Below are 16,986 nucleotides of genomic sequence, written 5' to 3'. Positions count from 1 at the left end.
TATTGTCATTGTTCCATACAGAACAATGAAATTGAAAAACTACATAAAACATTCAAAAACCCCTAAAACCTCTGAAACCCCATTTTGAAATACACTATACTATAAAATACACTATACGGATTTAATCCAAACGGATTAAAACACACATCCACATTCTGCATACTCGGTTTGGCCAGCCCAAATGACCACGTTTTCAGCAGGCGCGAAAAAGGGTGCAGCAAAGGAGCTTGACTAATCAGTCAATTGGTGGGGAGTTCCAAAGGCTGGGTGCTGCTGCCGCCCTGAAAGACTGATTTATGCACGGGTGTTGTGTGGCGCCTGCGGCGGTGCCATCGCCCTTAAAACCAAAGTCGCCGGCTGATGTGGAAAAGGGGAGACCTGAAAGAGTAGGAAAGTGACAGAATCTGGAAACAGAACACTTTCCCCATCTCTCGGTGGGCCGCCATGTGGACTGACGGTGGCCTCTCCCCTCCCCAAAAACACACGTTTCTTCCTTTGCAGAGAGCGCCTGCCTCCGTAACAATTGCCAGAACGAGGGAGTGTGTCAGGACACCTTAGACGGCACCCTCGGCTACGTCTGCATTTGCACGGAGGGATACAACGGAACCTACTGTGAGACTGCCTACGATGTACAGCCTCCATCCCCCTCGACAGGTAACAAGTCCCTGCCGCTGTTGTTGTTGAGTAGCTTAGTGGTGTCCGCCTCTTCGTGACCCCCTGGACCAGAGCACGCCAGGCCCTCCTGTCTTCCACTGCCTCCCACAGTTTGGTCAGACTCATGTTTGTAGCTTTGAGAACACTGTCCCACCATCTCGTCCTCTGTGTCCCCTTCTCCTTGTGCCCTCCATCTTTCCCAACATCAGGGTCTTTTCCAGGGAGTCTTCTCTTCTCATGAGGAGGCCAAAGTCTTGGAGCCTCAGCTTCAGGATCTGTCCTTCCAGTGAGCACTCAGGGCTGATCTCCTTCAGAATGGAGAGGTTGGATCTTCTTGCAGTCCATGGGACTCTCCAGAGTCTCCTCCAGCACCAGAATTCAAAAGCATCCATTCTTCGGAGATCAGCCTTCTTTATGGTCCAGCTCTCACTTCCATACATCACTACGGGGAAAGCCATAGATTTAACTATATGGACCTTTGTTGGCAAGGTGATGTCTGCTTTTTAAGATGCCCCTGCCCTAAAACACACACACACACACACACACACAGTCCTGTCAGGCCACTGCCATATTTTTCGCTCTATAAGACACACTTTCCCCCTCCTAAAAAGTAAGGGGAAATGTGTGTGCGTCTTATGGAGCAAATGCAGGTGGGAGGCTCTGCTCAGCGCTCCCTTTAAAGAGTCGTGTGGAGCGTGTGTGAGGCTCTTACGGGGAGAGGCTGCGCGCGGCTATCCCATAAGCCAGCGATCCCACCTGCTGTTCTGGCTTCTGGGATAGCCGCGCACAGCCTGTTCTGGGCAGGGGGAGCCTTCATCCCACTGCCCTGAAGAGGCTTCGCACGGCTATCCCAAAAGCCAGAACAGCAAGAGGCTATCCCAGAAGCCAGATCCCTCTTACTGTTCTGGCTTCTGGGATTCAGAATATTTTTTTTCTTGTTTTCCTCCTCCAAAAACTAGGTGCGTCTTATGATCTGGTACATCTTACAGAGCGAAAAATACGGTAATTAATCCTCCCCTCTTTCTCCCTCCCGTTTCCACCCTCTGCTCCCATCCAGATGACAACAATTTGACAGTCATCCTCATCGGAGTCCTTGTTCCTCTCGCGTTGATCCTGATGGTGGTGACAGGTGTCTGCATCTATCGACAGCGGAGGAGCAGGTATGGGATTGGGCAGGGCAGAGCAGGCACGGTGGGTGTGAGGGGGTCCGGTTGCCTCCTGCGGGCACTGGGGGGCTCAGGGCAACAGGAGAGAGGGGGTTTCAGAGGAGCAAGGCGTTGATATTAGTATGCAACGCCCTTAACAACTTGGAAGACATTTACCTACGAGATTGCCACATACACTCACTACAATTAGCAGAATTGGTACTTTTACAGGTGGGTTGGACTCAATGATCCTTTGGGTCTCTCCCAACTCTGTGATTGCCCACCTCACACCCCAAATCTCCTCAAATGTCCTGTTCTTATGTGCTTCTCTTTTCCTCCTGTGTAGGCGGGAACATGACATGCTTACCTTGTCAGATCCAGGTGAGTTGAGAGCAGGAGGAATCCCTGGTGTATATTATATTAATTGAGTTTATAATCCGCCCTCTATCTGGTGGTATCTGGGTGGTTCGCAGAATAAAATCAAGATATAAAAGCACAAAATACCTAATGAAAATAAAAGAACAACCCAATAGTCCCCCCCCCAAAAAAAACACATTTTAAAAGGGCATGGCATGTAAATCAGATCAACCAAAGGCCTGGTTGAAAAGGAACGTTTCTGCCTGGCGCCTAAAGGTGTATAATGAAGGCGCCAGGCGAACTTCCCTGGGGAGAGCATTCCACAGACGGGGAGCCACTGCAGAGAAGGCCCCGTTCTCATGTTGTCACCCTCTGGACCTCTAAAGGCGGAGACACACAAAGAAGGGCCTCAGAAGATAATTTCAGGGCATGTTCATACGGAAAGAGGCGGTCCTGGAGGTATTGCAGTCCTGAGCTGTTTAAGGCTTTATAGGTCAAAAGCAGCACTTTGAACAGCTGCCTCAAGGCTCCGCCCCGGAGTCAGCTGCACCCAAGAACATAAGAAGAGCTGGATTAGCCCAGTGGCCCATCGAGTCCTGCGTCCAGTTCTCACAGCGATCAAACAGCTGCCCCTTATGAGAAACCCACAAGCAGAAGAGCTACATTCTCCCCTCCTGCTGTTTCCAGCCACTGGTTTTCAGAAGCATCGCTGCCTCCAGCTGTGGAGGCAGAACATAACCACCCTGGCTAGGAGCCTTTGACAGCCCATCTAAGTTGGTGGCCATTGAGAGTGTGCTCACTTAATGGCTTCTGTGTGTGGTACGGAAGCTGTACTGCCCAGGACAGGATGGGGTTGTGCAGGGTTGTTAAGGCAGCAGAGAGCATTGTTGGCTGCCCACTCTCCACCTTAGAGCAGATTTATGCCACAAGGTGCCATAGGAAGGCACTGGACATAGTAAAAGATCCATCGCATCCTGGTCACTGTCTCTTCGAGCTCTTGCCGTCGGGACAGAGATACAGGACGATGAAGACAAGAACAAGCCATCTTAAGAACAGCTTCTTCCCCAGAGCGATCTCGGCCCTGAATGGGAAGCCTGGACTTTGAAAGTCATCTAATCTTCCTTGCTGTATTATACTGTATTGTTTAATTAGTGTTTTTATGGAGCAGTCAAGTAATTTCGTTGTCCCTGAAGGGGGCAATGACAATAAAGGTATTATTATTATTGCTGCCCCCTCAATGACTCCTTCAGGGCCCTTCCAACTTTACAACCTTATGGTTCTGTTCTTCAAGCCCAGGGTGCTCTTACATCACTCAGGATTATTATTTAGTGCTTATTTCATTCACATACTCCCCCTCCCTCGATTGTGGAAAGCAGTTTGCAAAAAGCACGAATAGGATTATTAACGAAAGCATTTACGGAAACAGCTCTGTCCTGCACACCAAGGAAGTTGGCTTGGATCTTGGTATCATTACAATTATTCTTTCTTTTTCAGGCCAAGGCATGCCTCTTCCTTACACGACGGCCGACAAGACCACTCACTTCTGACTTCCGCCCCAGATCTATTGCTGAAAATATTCCTTCCCGCTCACGCACCCAGGGTGGGAACCTTCAAGATCTGACCAGCCGGGTTGCTGAAGGGGCAGAGGCGCTGCAAATAAAGTCTACCCCCGCACCCCACCTGCTTTCGCTGCCAGGAGTCTGTCTGGTCAGGTGAAAGGAAATCAGAAGAAGTGGAGGAGATTGGAGACACACGCCAACCCATTCACCACCCTGGCATCTGCTGACACACCTTTCCCGCCCTCCGGGCTCTGTGATGCTTCTAGACTTGGTGATCCCATGCAGAGAATAGGCTTGGCAACCCAAATTCTGCTGAAGCCGCCATTCCCAGCCAGCTGCTCATAGCTCCCCACCCTACCCTTGCTGTGGGGCCAGCACACCTCATCCCACACAGGCCACCCCTTTCTGGGCAAGGGAAATGGCGCTGAATTGTGTCCGGAACACCAAATAAAAATTAATAAATGAATGCAAATAAAAGCCTTCCTCTCCAGCACACTATCTCTCCTTGAGGGTTTCATTCCGGTGATGCAGCAGCAAGAGGCTAATGCTTTTCTAGACTGCATCAGCAGACGTCTGATCAGACCCCACCTGGAGTCCTGTGCCCAGTTCTGAGCACCTCCGTTTCAGAAGGAGATTGACAAGTTGGTTTGTGTGCAGAGGAGGGCAGCCAGGATAATGACAGGTCTGGAAACTGAGCCTTGTGAGGAATAGCAGAGGGAGCTGGGTATCTTTAGCCTGGAAAAGAGGAGACTGAGAGGTGATAGGAGGGTAAAGGTAAAGGGACCCCTGACCATTAGGTCCAGTCGGGGACGATTCTGGGGTTGCAGCGCTCATCTCGCTTTATTGGCCGAGGGAGCCGGCGTACAGCTTCCGGGTCATGTGGCCAGCAGGACTAAGCCGCTTCTGGCGAACCAGAGCAGCACACGGAAACGCCGTTTACCTTCCCACTGGAGCGGTACCTATTTATCTACTTGCACTGGTGTGCTTTCGAACTGCTAGGTTGGCAGGAGCAGGGACTGAGCAACGGGAGCTCACCCCATCGCGGGGATTCGAACCGCCGACCTTCTGATCGGCAAGTCCTAGGCTCTGTGGTTTAACCCACAGCGCCACCCGCGTCCCTGATAGGAGAGTCATCTTCAAATATCTGAAGCGCTGTCATGTGGAAGGTAGAGCAAGCTTGTCCCCATTGTAAACAAAATCTGCCCTTTTCCCTTATGGGGTATCCAAGAGCCTGTATAGAGTCCTTGAGGGGGTTCCCTATCGGTAGGAGAAAATAACAGAGGCCAACCAGAGAATATTGAGAAGCAAAGCAGCTAGTAAGCCTGATATTTATTGATCTGTTGCAACAGGGTGCTCCCTTCACACGCAGGAAAGGACCCAGAACCAACCTTTCCATACATCATACATACATCACAAAAGGGGTGTAGCTCAAGACCACCCCCCAGACACATCATACCTACATCACAGAAAAAGCGGTCTACAACAGAAATTTGAATGTTGTTGTTTTTCCTGCCTGCCAGGTTATCTGATAACGCCTTATCTGATTGCCTTTCCTGGTAGTCTGCCCATTCCTTTGAGATGGCGATTTCCCAATTCCTGAGACAATGGGAAGGTTCCCTCACCCCCTCCCTCCTTGCGGAGAAAACATTTGGTCAGTTTGGGATTCAAAATGGTTTCAGGACGCCTCCCCACCCCCGTGCTGCTCCAGACATGCGGCCCACACATCTATGCATGTGCCTGGCCGGCACATTCACAAACATTTATTATATATATAAGACCTTAATTTTTTTATTACATCCCAAGGGAAGGACTTGAACCAAGAGATTCATATCACAAGACAGATTCTGACTAAACATTAGGAACAACTTTCTGAGGGTGAGAGCCCTTCGACGTGGAACGGACCACCTCAGAAGATGGCAGGTTCCCTCCTTCATTTTTAACACTTAAAAGGCAGTTTTAAAACCAACATTAAAATATCACGACAAACATGAGATTTTAAAGAGAGGCTGGATGGCTTACTGCCTGGGATTCTTTAGCTGTGATTCCTGCATTTATTTTATTTATTGAATTTATATGCCAGGGGTCTCAGGGCGGTTCACAGAATAAAATCAAGATATAAAACCACAAAATATGTAATAAAATTGAAAACAGCAACCCAGTAGCATTGCAGGGGGTTGGAGTGTGTGGCCCTTGGGGATTCCTTCCAACTTCAGCTCTGTGATTCTATCATTTCCTTCCTGCAATTAGCTGCTCCGTCTGCAGCTGTGTAGCGTGGATTTAACTCCAGAAACTAGCAAGGAGCCCTTAGGCAGAGGGCTTCTCCTTACTGGACAGCCCTCCTTTCCCTTTTTGAGGGTATAAAAGTTCCTCGGGGGGGGGGGGAATGCATAGGTTGGCATGAAGCAGGATGAGCCTTGTTAACGGAAATGAGGGCTCCCTTGGACAAAAACAAAGACACCAACCAGGATAACTTGGAGCAGAACAGCAGCCTGTAGGCTTGGCCTTTATTGAACTCTTGCAACAGGGTGCTCCCCTCACTTGCAGGAGAAGGGGTTGGACTGGATGACCTCTGGGATGTCCCTTCCAACCCTATGATTCCAGCAAACGGGTCGCCGCGCAGAGACTCGTTTCTCCTCCTGAGGCGACGCTGTTCCGCCTTCTCACAGAAGCGCGCCGGAAGCCGCTTCCGAGACCGGAAACGGGTCCGCCGCGCAGGCGCAGAGCCGCGTTTCTCCCCCTGAAGAGACGTTTTTCCCGCCTTTCCCCCCCCCCCACAGCGGCGCGCCGGAAACCGGCTTCCGGGAGCGGAAACTGGTCCTCCGCGCAGGCGCAGCTGAGACGGCTGAGGTGATTCCGTTTCAGCCTTATTACACAGCTGCGCGCCGGAAACGGCCTTCGGAGACCGGAAGCGTGCCTCTGCGCAAGCGCAGAGCCTCGGTTCTCCTCCTGAGGCGCCTGAGGCGATTCTGTCCCCGCCCTATTTCACCCGCGGCGCGCCGGAAACCGCCTTCGGCGACCGGAAGCGTGCCTCCGCGCAGGCGCAGAACCTCGTTTCTCCTCCTGAGGCGGCTGAGGCGATTCCGTCCCCGCCTTATTTCACCCGCGGCGCGCCGGAAGCCGCCTTCGGCGACCGGAAGCCGCCTTCGGCGACCGGAAGCGTGCCTCCGCGCAGGCGCAGAGAGGCGTTTACCCCCCCCGAGGCGGCTGAGGCGATCCCGTCCCCGCCTTATTTCACCCGCGGCGCGCCGGAAGCCGCCTTCGGCGACCGGAAGCGTTCCTCCGCGCAGGCGCAGAGCGGCGGCGGCGTCTTGTCCCCCTGCCTGAGGCGGCCTCGGCGGCGGCGGCGGCAATGCTGTTCTCGCTGCGGGAGCTGGTTCAGTGGCTGGGCTTCGCGCCCCTGGAGCTGCTCCTGCAGGCGCTGGCGCTGCTGGCGGCGTCGGCGCTGCTGGTGCTGAAGGCGGACGGCGGGGAGTCCGGGGCGGCGCTGAGCTGGTGGGCGGTGCTGGCGGCCTTCTTCGCGGCCGACGGGCTGAGCGCCTACTTCAGCACCATCGTGTCGGTGCGGCTCTTCCAGGACGGCGAGAAGCGGCTGGCGGTGCTGCGGCTGCTGTGGGTGCTGACGCTGCTGAGCCTCAAGTTCGTCTTCGAGGTGCTGCTGGGCCAGAAGCTGGCGGGACAGAGCCGGGAGCTGTGGTTCGGGCTGCTGCTCTCGCCCGTCTTCATCCTGCTGCAGCTGCTGATGATCCGGGCCTGCAGGGTCAACTAGGGGCCCGGGGAGCGAGGGAGGGAGGGAAGGAAGAAGCACAGCCAGGAGGAGGACAGGGAAAGCGAAATATAAGGCCGGGGAAAGGAGAGGAAGGCAGAGGGAGTGAAAAGGAAAGAAAGGCGAAGGAAAACAAAGGGAGAGGAAGGCAAAGGAAAGAAGCAAAGCAAGGCAAAGGAAAGGAACCGAGAGAAAGGCAAGCACACAAGACACACACACCCCACATCCACCTGCAGCAGCGGCTGAGCACAGAGAAAGGAGGCAGAAGAAAGCAAAGCACGCATGCAGCAGCAACAGCTGAGCGCTTGGATCTGGCCCAGGGAGAAGAGGCAGAGGAGAGCAAAGCAACGACCACCCCCACCATCCTCCTGGGAGAGGAGGCGGAGGAGAGAGAGACAAGACCAAGCAAGAACGCCGTCCACACCTGCCACACCAGCAGAGCGCTCTGGACTGTGCCACAGAGAGGGGGAGGAGGAGAGCAACACAAACACACAAACACAACTCTGGCCGGCTGAGCTCTCACGACCCGCCTAGAGAGAGGAGGCAGCGGCAGGGCTCAGTTCCTCTTCCACGGCCACCTATCCAAAGCACCCTGCTGCTCCTTCCCACTGCGCCATTACGGCAAGGAACTGCGCCCGCCCTGCATGTACCGGGGTGACTGCTTTTGCGTCCTCGCTTGGACCCTGCCGTGCTGCCCTCGGACCCTCTGCCGCCCCGTGAGCCTATCGGACCCTCCCTCCCCCCCAAAAAGGTTGCACCCCTGGGGTAGTTATTTAAGAATAAAAACTCACAACCTGGGAGAAATATGAGCAGCGATCTCTGAATTGCAGGGGGTTGAACTAGAGGACTTTGGGGGTCCTTCCAACTCTGTGATGATTCTGTGGATATCTTTCCCCATCCTGGAATGGCCATTGCGTGCATCCTGCCAGCTCCTACATTCCTGGTATCATAGAGCAAAAACAAGTTTGCCAGCGTTCTCTGAACATGTGCAGTTTTGCAGTTTATTTATTTTTTAGGGCACTTAATCATTGTACCACCAGGAATAAAATGAAGCCTTCCGGCCCTTTCAGGTCTTCCCTGATACCAGAAAGGTTTACTTGAGAGTGGAAGAATGGCACCAGTTTGTTTAGAAAAGCAATAAAAGTTTGAAAAAATACAAAAATGAGGGCCTGCAGTTGTGTTACATGCCTAAGCCCCCGGCTCACTTTCTTCCCTGATAGCATCTCTAGGTCAGGCTGGTCACGTCCCCCGCCTGAATCCCCAGAGAGCCCCTCCTGCCAGTCAGGTTAAGAGAAAAACAGGAGCACAGGAGGCTCTCTTATACTGAGTCAGGCCATTGTGGTCCATTTTGGTCAGTGTTGCCTTCACAGGCTGGCAACAGCAGCAACTCTCCCCAGGATTTCAGACCAGTCATCTTTTCCAGCCCCAGCTGGGAAATGCCGACCGAACCTCTGCACCTTCTACGAGCAAAGCAGGTGCCCAGTCCCTGAGTTGTGGTTCTTTGCTTCAAATAAAGCCAAGTTTCTAGCACTCATGATTACAGATAATAATAATAATAATTTATTATTTATACCCCAGCCCATCTGGCTGAGTTTCCCCAGCCACTCTGGGCGGCTCCCAATCAAGTGTTAAAAACAGTACAGCGTTAAAAATTAAAAACTTCCCTGAACAGGGCTGCCTTAAGATGTCTTCTGAATGTCTGGTAGTTTTTCTCTTTGGCATCTGCTGGGAGGGCGTTCCACAGGGCAGGCGCCACCACCGAGAAGGCCCTCTGCCTGGTTCCCTGTAACTTGACTTCTCGCAGGTAGGGAACCGCCAGAAGGCCCTCGGCGCTGGATCTCAGTGTCTGGGCTGAACGATGGGGGTGGAGACGCTCCTTCAGGTATACAGGTACAGATTTATACAGATAAAGGGCTGCATTAAAAAGGAACACTGGGAGCTGCTTTGAACTGAGTTGGACTGTTGGATCAGTTTAGCTCAGTATCGTCCGCAATGATAAGCAGCAGCTGTCCAGGATTCTGTGCAAGGAATCTTCCGCAGCACTTCCTGGAGGGCCTGTCGGGGACTAAACCCTGAGAACTTCTGCTTGCTAAGCAGACACTCTGCCCCTCAGCTACAGCCCTCCCAGTTCTGAACTAGATGTTGCTATCATTATTAAATTTGTATACAGCCCTTCATCTGCAGATCTCAGGGTGGTTCACAACATAAAATTACAACACAGGCAACGAGCGATTTAAAGGTAAAGGGACCCCTGACCATTAGGTTCAGTCGTGGCCGACTCGGGTTGCGGCGCCCATCTCGCTTTACTGTCCAAGGGAGCCGGTGTACAGCTTCTGGGTCATGTGGCCAGCATGATTAAGCCGCTTCTGGCGAACCAGAGCAGCGCACGGAAATGCCGTTTACCTTCCCGCCGGAGCGGTACCTATTTATCTACTTGCACTTTGACGTGCTTTCGAACTGCTAGGTGGGCAGGAGCAGGGACCGAGCAACGGGAGCTCACCCTGTCGTGGGGATTCAAACCGCCGACCTTCTGATCGGCAAGTCCTAGGCTCTGTGTATTATTCATTAAATTTGTATATTGCCCTTCACCTGTCGCTCTCAGGTTGGTTCACAACATAAAATTACAACACAGGCAACGAGCAATTTATGCGCGTCCAAATAATGTGCGATTGTGCACATGTTCATCACGGCTACCTGGAAGTGGCCGGAAAATGAAAGGGCAGGCTTATGCGTGCTCTGCTATCGCACGCAATGACCTGTAACGCAACCCCTATGCAAATCAGGGGTTGCCTGTATTTTTTAAAAAACAGGTGGCTTTTAAACTGAGGTTGGGAGGACATCTGTAGGAGATTCTTTGGCTGTGAGCTGCAACCTTGGGAGGCACTTCCAACTTTACAAGTCTGTGATGCTACGATCCTATTACCAACATCAACTACAGCAGGCCCTGGGGTGCCAGTGACAAGGGGCCTGTTGCTGCTGCCCCCTTCCCCTGCCCTTTGGGGTGACCCTGGACTGTGGCTGCTGAGGTTCAGCCACTGTTGCACCACCCCAAACATCTGCCTTCACTGCCGCCTACGCAGCTGGCAGCCCCAGCGCCTCCTTCCTGTTTCAACATTAACCACCAGTCATGATTCAAAGGAAAGGAAACCCACAAAGGCCGTTGCGCAGAGCCAAAGCCGATTGACTGCTGACAGTCCTTGCACAGCACAAAGTAGACACGGATTTGTTATTGTTGTTTAGTTGTTTAGTCGTGTCCGCCTCTTCGTGACCCCCTGGACCAGAGCGCGCCAGGCACTCCTGTCTTCCACTGCCTCCCGCAGTTTGGTCAAACTCATGCTGGTAGCTTTGAGAACACTGTCCCACCATCTCGTCCTCCGTCGTCCCCTTCTCCTTATGCCCTCCATCTTTCCCAACTTCAGGTTCTTTTCCAGGGAGTCTTCTCTTCTCAGGAGGTGGCCAAAGTCTTGGAGCCTCAGCTTCAGGATCTGTCCTTCCAGTGAGCACTCAGGGCTGATTTCCTTCAGAATGGAGAGGTTTGAGCTTCTTGCAGTCCATGGGACTCTCCAGAGTCTCCTCCAGCACCATAATTCAAAAGCATCCATTCTTCGTCGATCAGCCTTCTTTATGGTCCAGCTCTCACTTCCATACATCACTACTGGGAAAACACAGATACATAAGTCTGAAATAGTATGGAGAGCAAGTCTAAAACCATGTTTAGCCCTCCGCTGACCTCCAGTCACAGAGCAGGAATTCTTCCAGGGCCTCCCCTCTGCAAAACTAGTTTAACATGTTTGGAGAGCTTTCTGAACTTACCTGTCACAGAGCAGATACCTGTGTGAACAAAGCAGATATCTATGTATGAATCCTTGACTATGGATTCTGGAATCAAGGTATTTGCCATTTCAAATGGATGCCAGGAATTAGCAGGTACAGTGGTACCTCAGGTTAAGTACCGTATTTTTTTCTCTATAAGACTCGCTTTTTCCCTCCTAAAAAGTAAGGGGAAATGTGTGTGCGTCTTATGGAGCGAATGCAGGCTGCACAGCTATCCCAGAAGCCAGAACAGCAAGAGGGATTGTTGCTTTCGCTGCGCAGCGATCCCTCTTGCTGTTCCGGCTTCTGAGATTCAGAATATTTTTCTTCTTGTTTTCCTCCTCCAAAAAGTAGGTGCATCTTGTGGTCTGGTGCGTCTTATAGAGCGAAAAATACGGTACTTAATTTGTTCCGGAGGTCTGTTCTTAACCTGAAACTGTTCTTAACCTGAAGCACCACTTTAGCTAATGGGGCCTCCTGCTGTTGCCGTGCTGCTGGAGCACGATTTCTGTTCTCATCCTGAAGCACTATTTCTGGGTTAGCGGAGTCTGTAACCTGAAGCGCATGTAACCCGAGGTACCACTGTATTGCCAGACATCTTCATTGACAGACTCATAAGTATGTTGGAGAAACATGAACTTTGAGCACGTAGAACCCATTTTTTATGCATCTGGAGTGGTCTTTCTGTGACGGGCGATCACTATCCAAGAGTTTTAAAAGTGCAACTCGCGGGCTCTCCCCACCTCCTCGCAAGGAGGGAAGCGAGGAGACTGTTGCAACAGACCAATAAAGATCAGCAGCTTTCTTTGCATCCTTGGTAGCCTCCATTTGTATCTCTGACCTACTAGGGACCTAAAGTCCCTTCATGGGGGGCTGTGAACGCCAACCCCAGTTCTCTAGCAACACAGACAATTGGGCCTTTTCCATGCCCAGTTCTCTGCCAGCTTCCCTGGGCTGCAGAGAAACCAGCTTCCAGGCTCCAGCTATGAAACTGGGTTTGCGGGCAAATGGGCCCAGGATGACACCAAGCTATAGTCAGGTTCAGAAATGAGTCACTCAGAACAGGGTGCTGGACTAGAAGTGCTACGGGCCTGATCCAGCAGGCGCTTCCTGATCCAGCAGGCAACCAAAACAAGGTGCTGGAGCGACTCCCCTAGGAAGAAAAGTCTGTAGCATTTGGGGGGTTTTAGTTTGGAGAAAAGGCAAATGAGAGGCAGCGTTGTTTTTTTAATTATGCCTGGCCCTGAGAAAGCAGATGCAGAGAAAACAGCTTCCTCCCTCTCTCGTAACACTGGAATTTGTGGAAATCCAGTGCTGCTGAATCTTGACAGATTCAGGATAGATAAAGTCCTTCACAGGGCCCAGAGGTAAACTGTGGAACTCCCTCCTGCAGCAGGCAGGGAGTGCCACCAACCTAGATGTCTTTAAAAAAGGATTGGGCAAATTTCTGGAGAGGGCTAGCCAATGACGACTTGCCATGATGGCCAAACTTTGCCTGCACAGTTGGAGGCAGAGATACCGTATTTTTCGCTCTGTAAGACGCACCAGACCACAGGACGCACCTAGTTTTTGGAGGAGGAAAACAAGGAAAAAAATATTCTGAATCTCAGAAGCCAGAACAGCAAGAGGGATCGCTGCGCAGTGAAAGCAGCAATCCCTCTTGCTGTTCTGGCTTCTGGGATAGCTGTGCAGCCTGCATTCGCTCCGTAAGACGCACACACACATTTCCCCTTACTTTTGAGGAGGGGAAAAGTTATAGAGCAAAAAATACGGTACTTCTGAACACCACTTGCTGGAAACTGCAGGAGGGGAGATTGTTCGTTCTCGTGCTCAAATCCTGCATGGGGGCTCCCATAATGGGCATCTTGTGCTTGAACCCTCTTTGCTGATCAGCCGCGCCAGATTTAGGGTGGTTCCCCTGCGCAGGGTGTTGAGCCAAGCGGGCACAAAACAGAAGATCCACCATTAAGAAGATCCATCTTGGGGACCAAATCTTGCCCTTGCGCAGGACTCTATATTACGAAAGATTATCAAAGCCCACCCCCTGCTGGTCGGCCACTGTGAGAAGAGAATGCCGGCCTATTCTTGTGTTTTCCACTTTGGGGCTATTAAAATTCGTGCAGATGGCAGATGAAGATTATGGACTTTATGGAGCTGGCTGACCTCACTGGGAGAATCCGCGACCAGAAAGAGGAGGAATATCAAGAAGATTGGAAGAAATTTAAAGATTATTTGAATAAATATTGTAATATTAAAGATTAGTAGTTACTTGGAAGTACTAAATAGGCCTAGGATTAAATAAATAAATGTGATAGAGAATGTTAAGAAAAGTTAAGAAATTTGATTATAATCGGAATATTGTTTTTTGAATGATGATATTGGAACTGCTACATTCAGTTACAAGGAAATTCAGATGGAAGAGATTAGAGGAAGTCAAGTAATAGGTTTATGAAGTTCGAAGTTTAATTAATTGACTTTTACTATTTATGTGTTTGTGGTTATATTTTTGGTGATTTTTTGTTATATTTTATTTCTTTTTGTTTCATTGGTTTTACAGTATGTGTTGCATTTGTTTGAAACTTAATAAATATTATTGGGGGGAGGGGGAAAGAATGCTGGCCTAGATGGCCCCCCTTTGGCATGATCCAGCAGCCTAGCTCTTATTGCATTCCTAAATTCTCCCTTTCATTAATCTGCAGAACACATTATCCTGCAGAGTCGGACGCCCGGTGCAGTTATCTCGAAGGGCTGTTAGCAAGGCCGTTGGGTTATCGCGGTATCTTATCCGTGGGGCAATTGGGCCTGCCTGTGGCTTGGCTCTTATCGCACCGGATTGATAACCTTGGCCAAGGCAAGGGGTGTGGAAGGCTGCAGCGGGCCTGGCCTGCAGGAGGCGCACAGTCTCTTGCTGAACAGATATGCAACGGACGCCAACAGGGCTGCAAACAAATCCATGCAACAGGGCGATGAAACCACCACACCCGCTTTCAATGGGGGTTTTGCTTGCGTGCACAGTGGAAATCTGTGCATGCTCAATGGACAAACACACATTCCTGCGTGCCCCTGCAAATCCCCACCCCCACCCCGCAGATGAATAATATCTGCCTGGTAGATTTGATGCTGTGTGTAGTGTCACCTCCCCTAGCCTGAGGGCTGGTGGGAGTTGTAATTCAAAAAACAGAGGGCACCAGGTTGGGGGAGAGGCTGATTTAAGTGGTTTTGGCTGGGGCTAAGGCACTTTTTCGTTTTTAAATTCTGCCATGTGCACAATGGAGGAGTGTGTCTGTTGTTGTTGTTTAGTCGTTTAGTCGTGTCCGACTCTTCGTGACCCCGTGGAGCATTCTTTGCCAGGCACTCCTGTCTTCCACTGCCTCCTGCAGTTTGGTCAAACTCATGCTGGTAGCTTCGAGAACACTGTCCCACCATCTCGTCCTCCGTCGTCCCCTTCTCCTTGTGCCCTCCATCTTTCCCAACACCAGGGTCTTTTCCAGGGAGTCTTCTCTTCTCAGGAGGTGGCCAAAGTACTGGAGTCTCAGCTTCAGGATCTGTCCTTCCAGTGAGCACTCAGGGCTGACTTCCTTCCGAATGGAGAGGTTGGATCTTCTTGCAGTCCATGGGACTCTCAAGAGTCTCCTCCAGCACCAGAATTCAAAAGCATCCATTCTTTGGCGATCAGCCTTCTTTATGGTCCAGCTCTCACTTCCATACATCACTACTGGGAAAACCATAGCTTTAACTATACAGACCTTTGTTGGCAAGGTGATGTCTCTGCTTTTTAAGATGCTGTCTAGATTTGCCATCGCCTTTCTCCCAAGAAGCAGGCGTCTTTTAATTTCGTGGCTGCTGTCAACATCCTCAGTGATCATGGAGCCCAAGAAAGTAAAATCTCTCACTGCCTCCATTTCTTCCCCTTCTATTTGCCAGGAGGTGATGGGCCCAGTGGCCATGATCTTCGTTTTTTTGATGTTGAGCTTCAAACCATATTTTGCGCTCTCCTCTTTCACCCTCATTAAAAGGTTCTTTAATTCCTCCTTGATTACATTTCATTCATTTCTTATATTCCGACGCCACTCTTTGCTCACGAGAAGTCACACAGCGGCTTACGTCCAATAAACGACAACATAGTAGAACATCACGACTGCGACGTAAATTATATAAAACAATTAACAAATCATCAGTAAAAACAACCACTACGAACAAAACAACTTAAAACATAAACAGTACAACCACAAGAAAAGTCCTGTTATAAAACCCACAAAGCGTTACAGCACTCATAATCCACAAAGCAATATTAACAACATTGACAAACTAAGCGCTGCTGAATTCACACACTGTCTCTCTCCCCACCCTCATGACTCACAGCGTCCACAGTCCATCAAGAAAACACCTTCCCATAATGGCTGCGGAAGCAACTTCCTGGATCCAGGTGCATTTTGTTTTTTTGTTTTTAGAAAATCTCTATTAATTTTCACATAAACAAATATACATGAATTACATAACATGCAAAACAAAAAACACTACAAATGAATAGAAACAATAAAGTAAGATAAAGAAACAGACATAAACAAATATGATATATTACACTTACATGACAAATTAAAATATATAACTTCCAATAATTCTCATTATAGTACTTGTATTATCTGTATTCCTTGCACAGATTCATATTATTTTGTTTTGTGTATATATATATAAATTCCAATATTATATTTTATGCATTTCTTGCTTACCAGTATCACTCTATTTCTGCAAGTATCTTATTGTCCGTACAGTACGATTTTAGATATTCTTTGAATATTTCCCATTCCCTATACTGTACACCTTCTGGTGCATTTTGAACTAACGGAGGATGCTGGGAATTGTAGTCTGACACACCTGGAAGGCACCAGGTGGGGGGGAAGAGGCTGAGTTAAGTGGTCCAGGGGTCCCGTTATTAAGGATCCGAGTGCTGCTGGCTATCTTATTATGGCTATCAACCTTTAAGTGAATCACACATCTGTTTCCATGTGGAAACACCCACTGATGGCCGTAATCTCTGCAAGCGATAGAATGCGGCCAAATGGCGCAACTTTGCAGAGGGAAGTGAAAGCCTCCTTTGGGGAAGGAAAACCTTGAGCAGGGCCTTGACGCCCCTTTAACCAATTAAGGTTTTTTTGTGGGGGGTTTTTTACAGGGGGGAGCAGAGCCCTGGAGGAATATCCTCCCCTCCCCTTTAAAAATAAATCAATTTCCCCCCACTTACCTGCCTGTATTTTATTACAAATATCTGGATAACCAGTTTTATATATCTTGTGAATGTCAACAGCCTAGGACAACCCTAGTTTGGTTTAGTTTTTATGCATTTGTCTACAAACAAAAACATCAAGTCTTTTTACATGTATCCTACTTTATGCTCCGTAGAGACGTTTGTTTGTTGGTGTATTTAAAATGAAAACTCAATAAAAAAATAATATAGTTTTTATGCATTTGCCTATTTGGGTTATAATGGACAAAATTTAACAAAAACACTCTGGAAAGAAATCTCTGTTGCCAGAGGCTCAGGTCCAGGGTGACAAATGTTAGGAAGAAGGCGAGGAAGACACGCAAACAAACACACGCCCTGGGTTGGCAGAGAACCAGCCCCAGGGGCGGCTTTTTCCAGCCACCCAACCCCAAAAACACGTGTCTGCCCTTGCCAGAAATCCGGTTGCTGTGC

At 49.9% G+C, this 16,986-nt stretch overlaps 2 protein-coding genes across 2 annotated transcripts in view; both read left to right on the top strand.

The window, feature by feature from the left end:
- The window catches only part of ZAN (zonadhesin), a 41,902-nt gene extending 37,694 nt beyond the window's left edge, over positions 1 to 4,208 (top strand). Inside the window, exons 22-25 of the mRNA XM_083472490.1 lie at positions 502 to 654; positions 1,712 to 1,814; positions 2,146 to 2,180; positions 3,651 to 4,208. Of these exons, the coding sequence (XP_083328616.1) occupies positions 502 to 654; positions 1,712 to 1,814; positions 2,146 to 2,180; positions 3,651 to 3,703 (344 nt within the window). The 3' untranslated portion in view covers positions 3,704 to 4,208. The remainder of the gene's footprint in view (positions 1 to 501; positions 655 to 1,711; positions 1,815 to 2,145; positions 2,181 to 3,650) is intronic.
- A 2,678-nt stretch (positions 4,209 to 6,886) lies between these two features.
- Positions 6,887 to 8,640, top strand: TMEM203 (transmembrane protein 203). The gene is made up of 2 exons (XM_083472931.1): positions 6,887 to 7,574; positions 7,627 to 8,640. Exon 1 carries the CDS (start codon positions 7,065 to 7,067, stop codon positions 7,479 to 7,481), a length of 417 nt encoding a protein of 138 aa, XP_083329057.1. The 5' UTR covers positions 6,887 to 7,064; the 3' UTR covers positions 7,482 to 7,574; positions 7,627 to 8,640.
- The last annotated feature ends 8,346 nt before the right edge of the window (positions 8,641 to 16,986 follow it).

The sequence above is a fragment of the Podarcis liolepis genome (genome assembly GCF_965112155.1).
Source record: "Podarcis liolepis genome assembly, chromosome: 13".
Taxonomy (NCBI): Eukaryota; Metazoa; Chordata; class Lepidosauria; order Squamata; family Lacertidae; genus Podarcis; species Podarcis liolepis.
This window is presented reverse-complemented; position numbering and strand designations above follow the sequence as displayed.

Excerpts from the sequence above, each read along its gene's own strand:
- TMEM203 (XM_083472931.1), top strand. The coding sequence starts at position 7,065 with ATGCTGTTCTCGCTGCGGGAGCTGGTTCAGTGGCTGGGCTTCGCGCCC.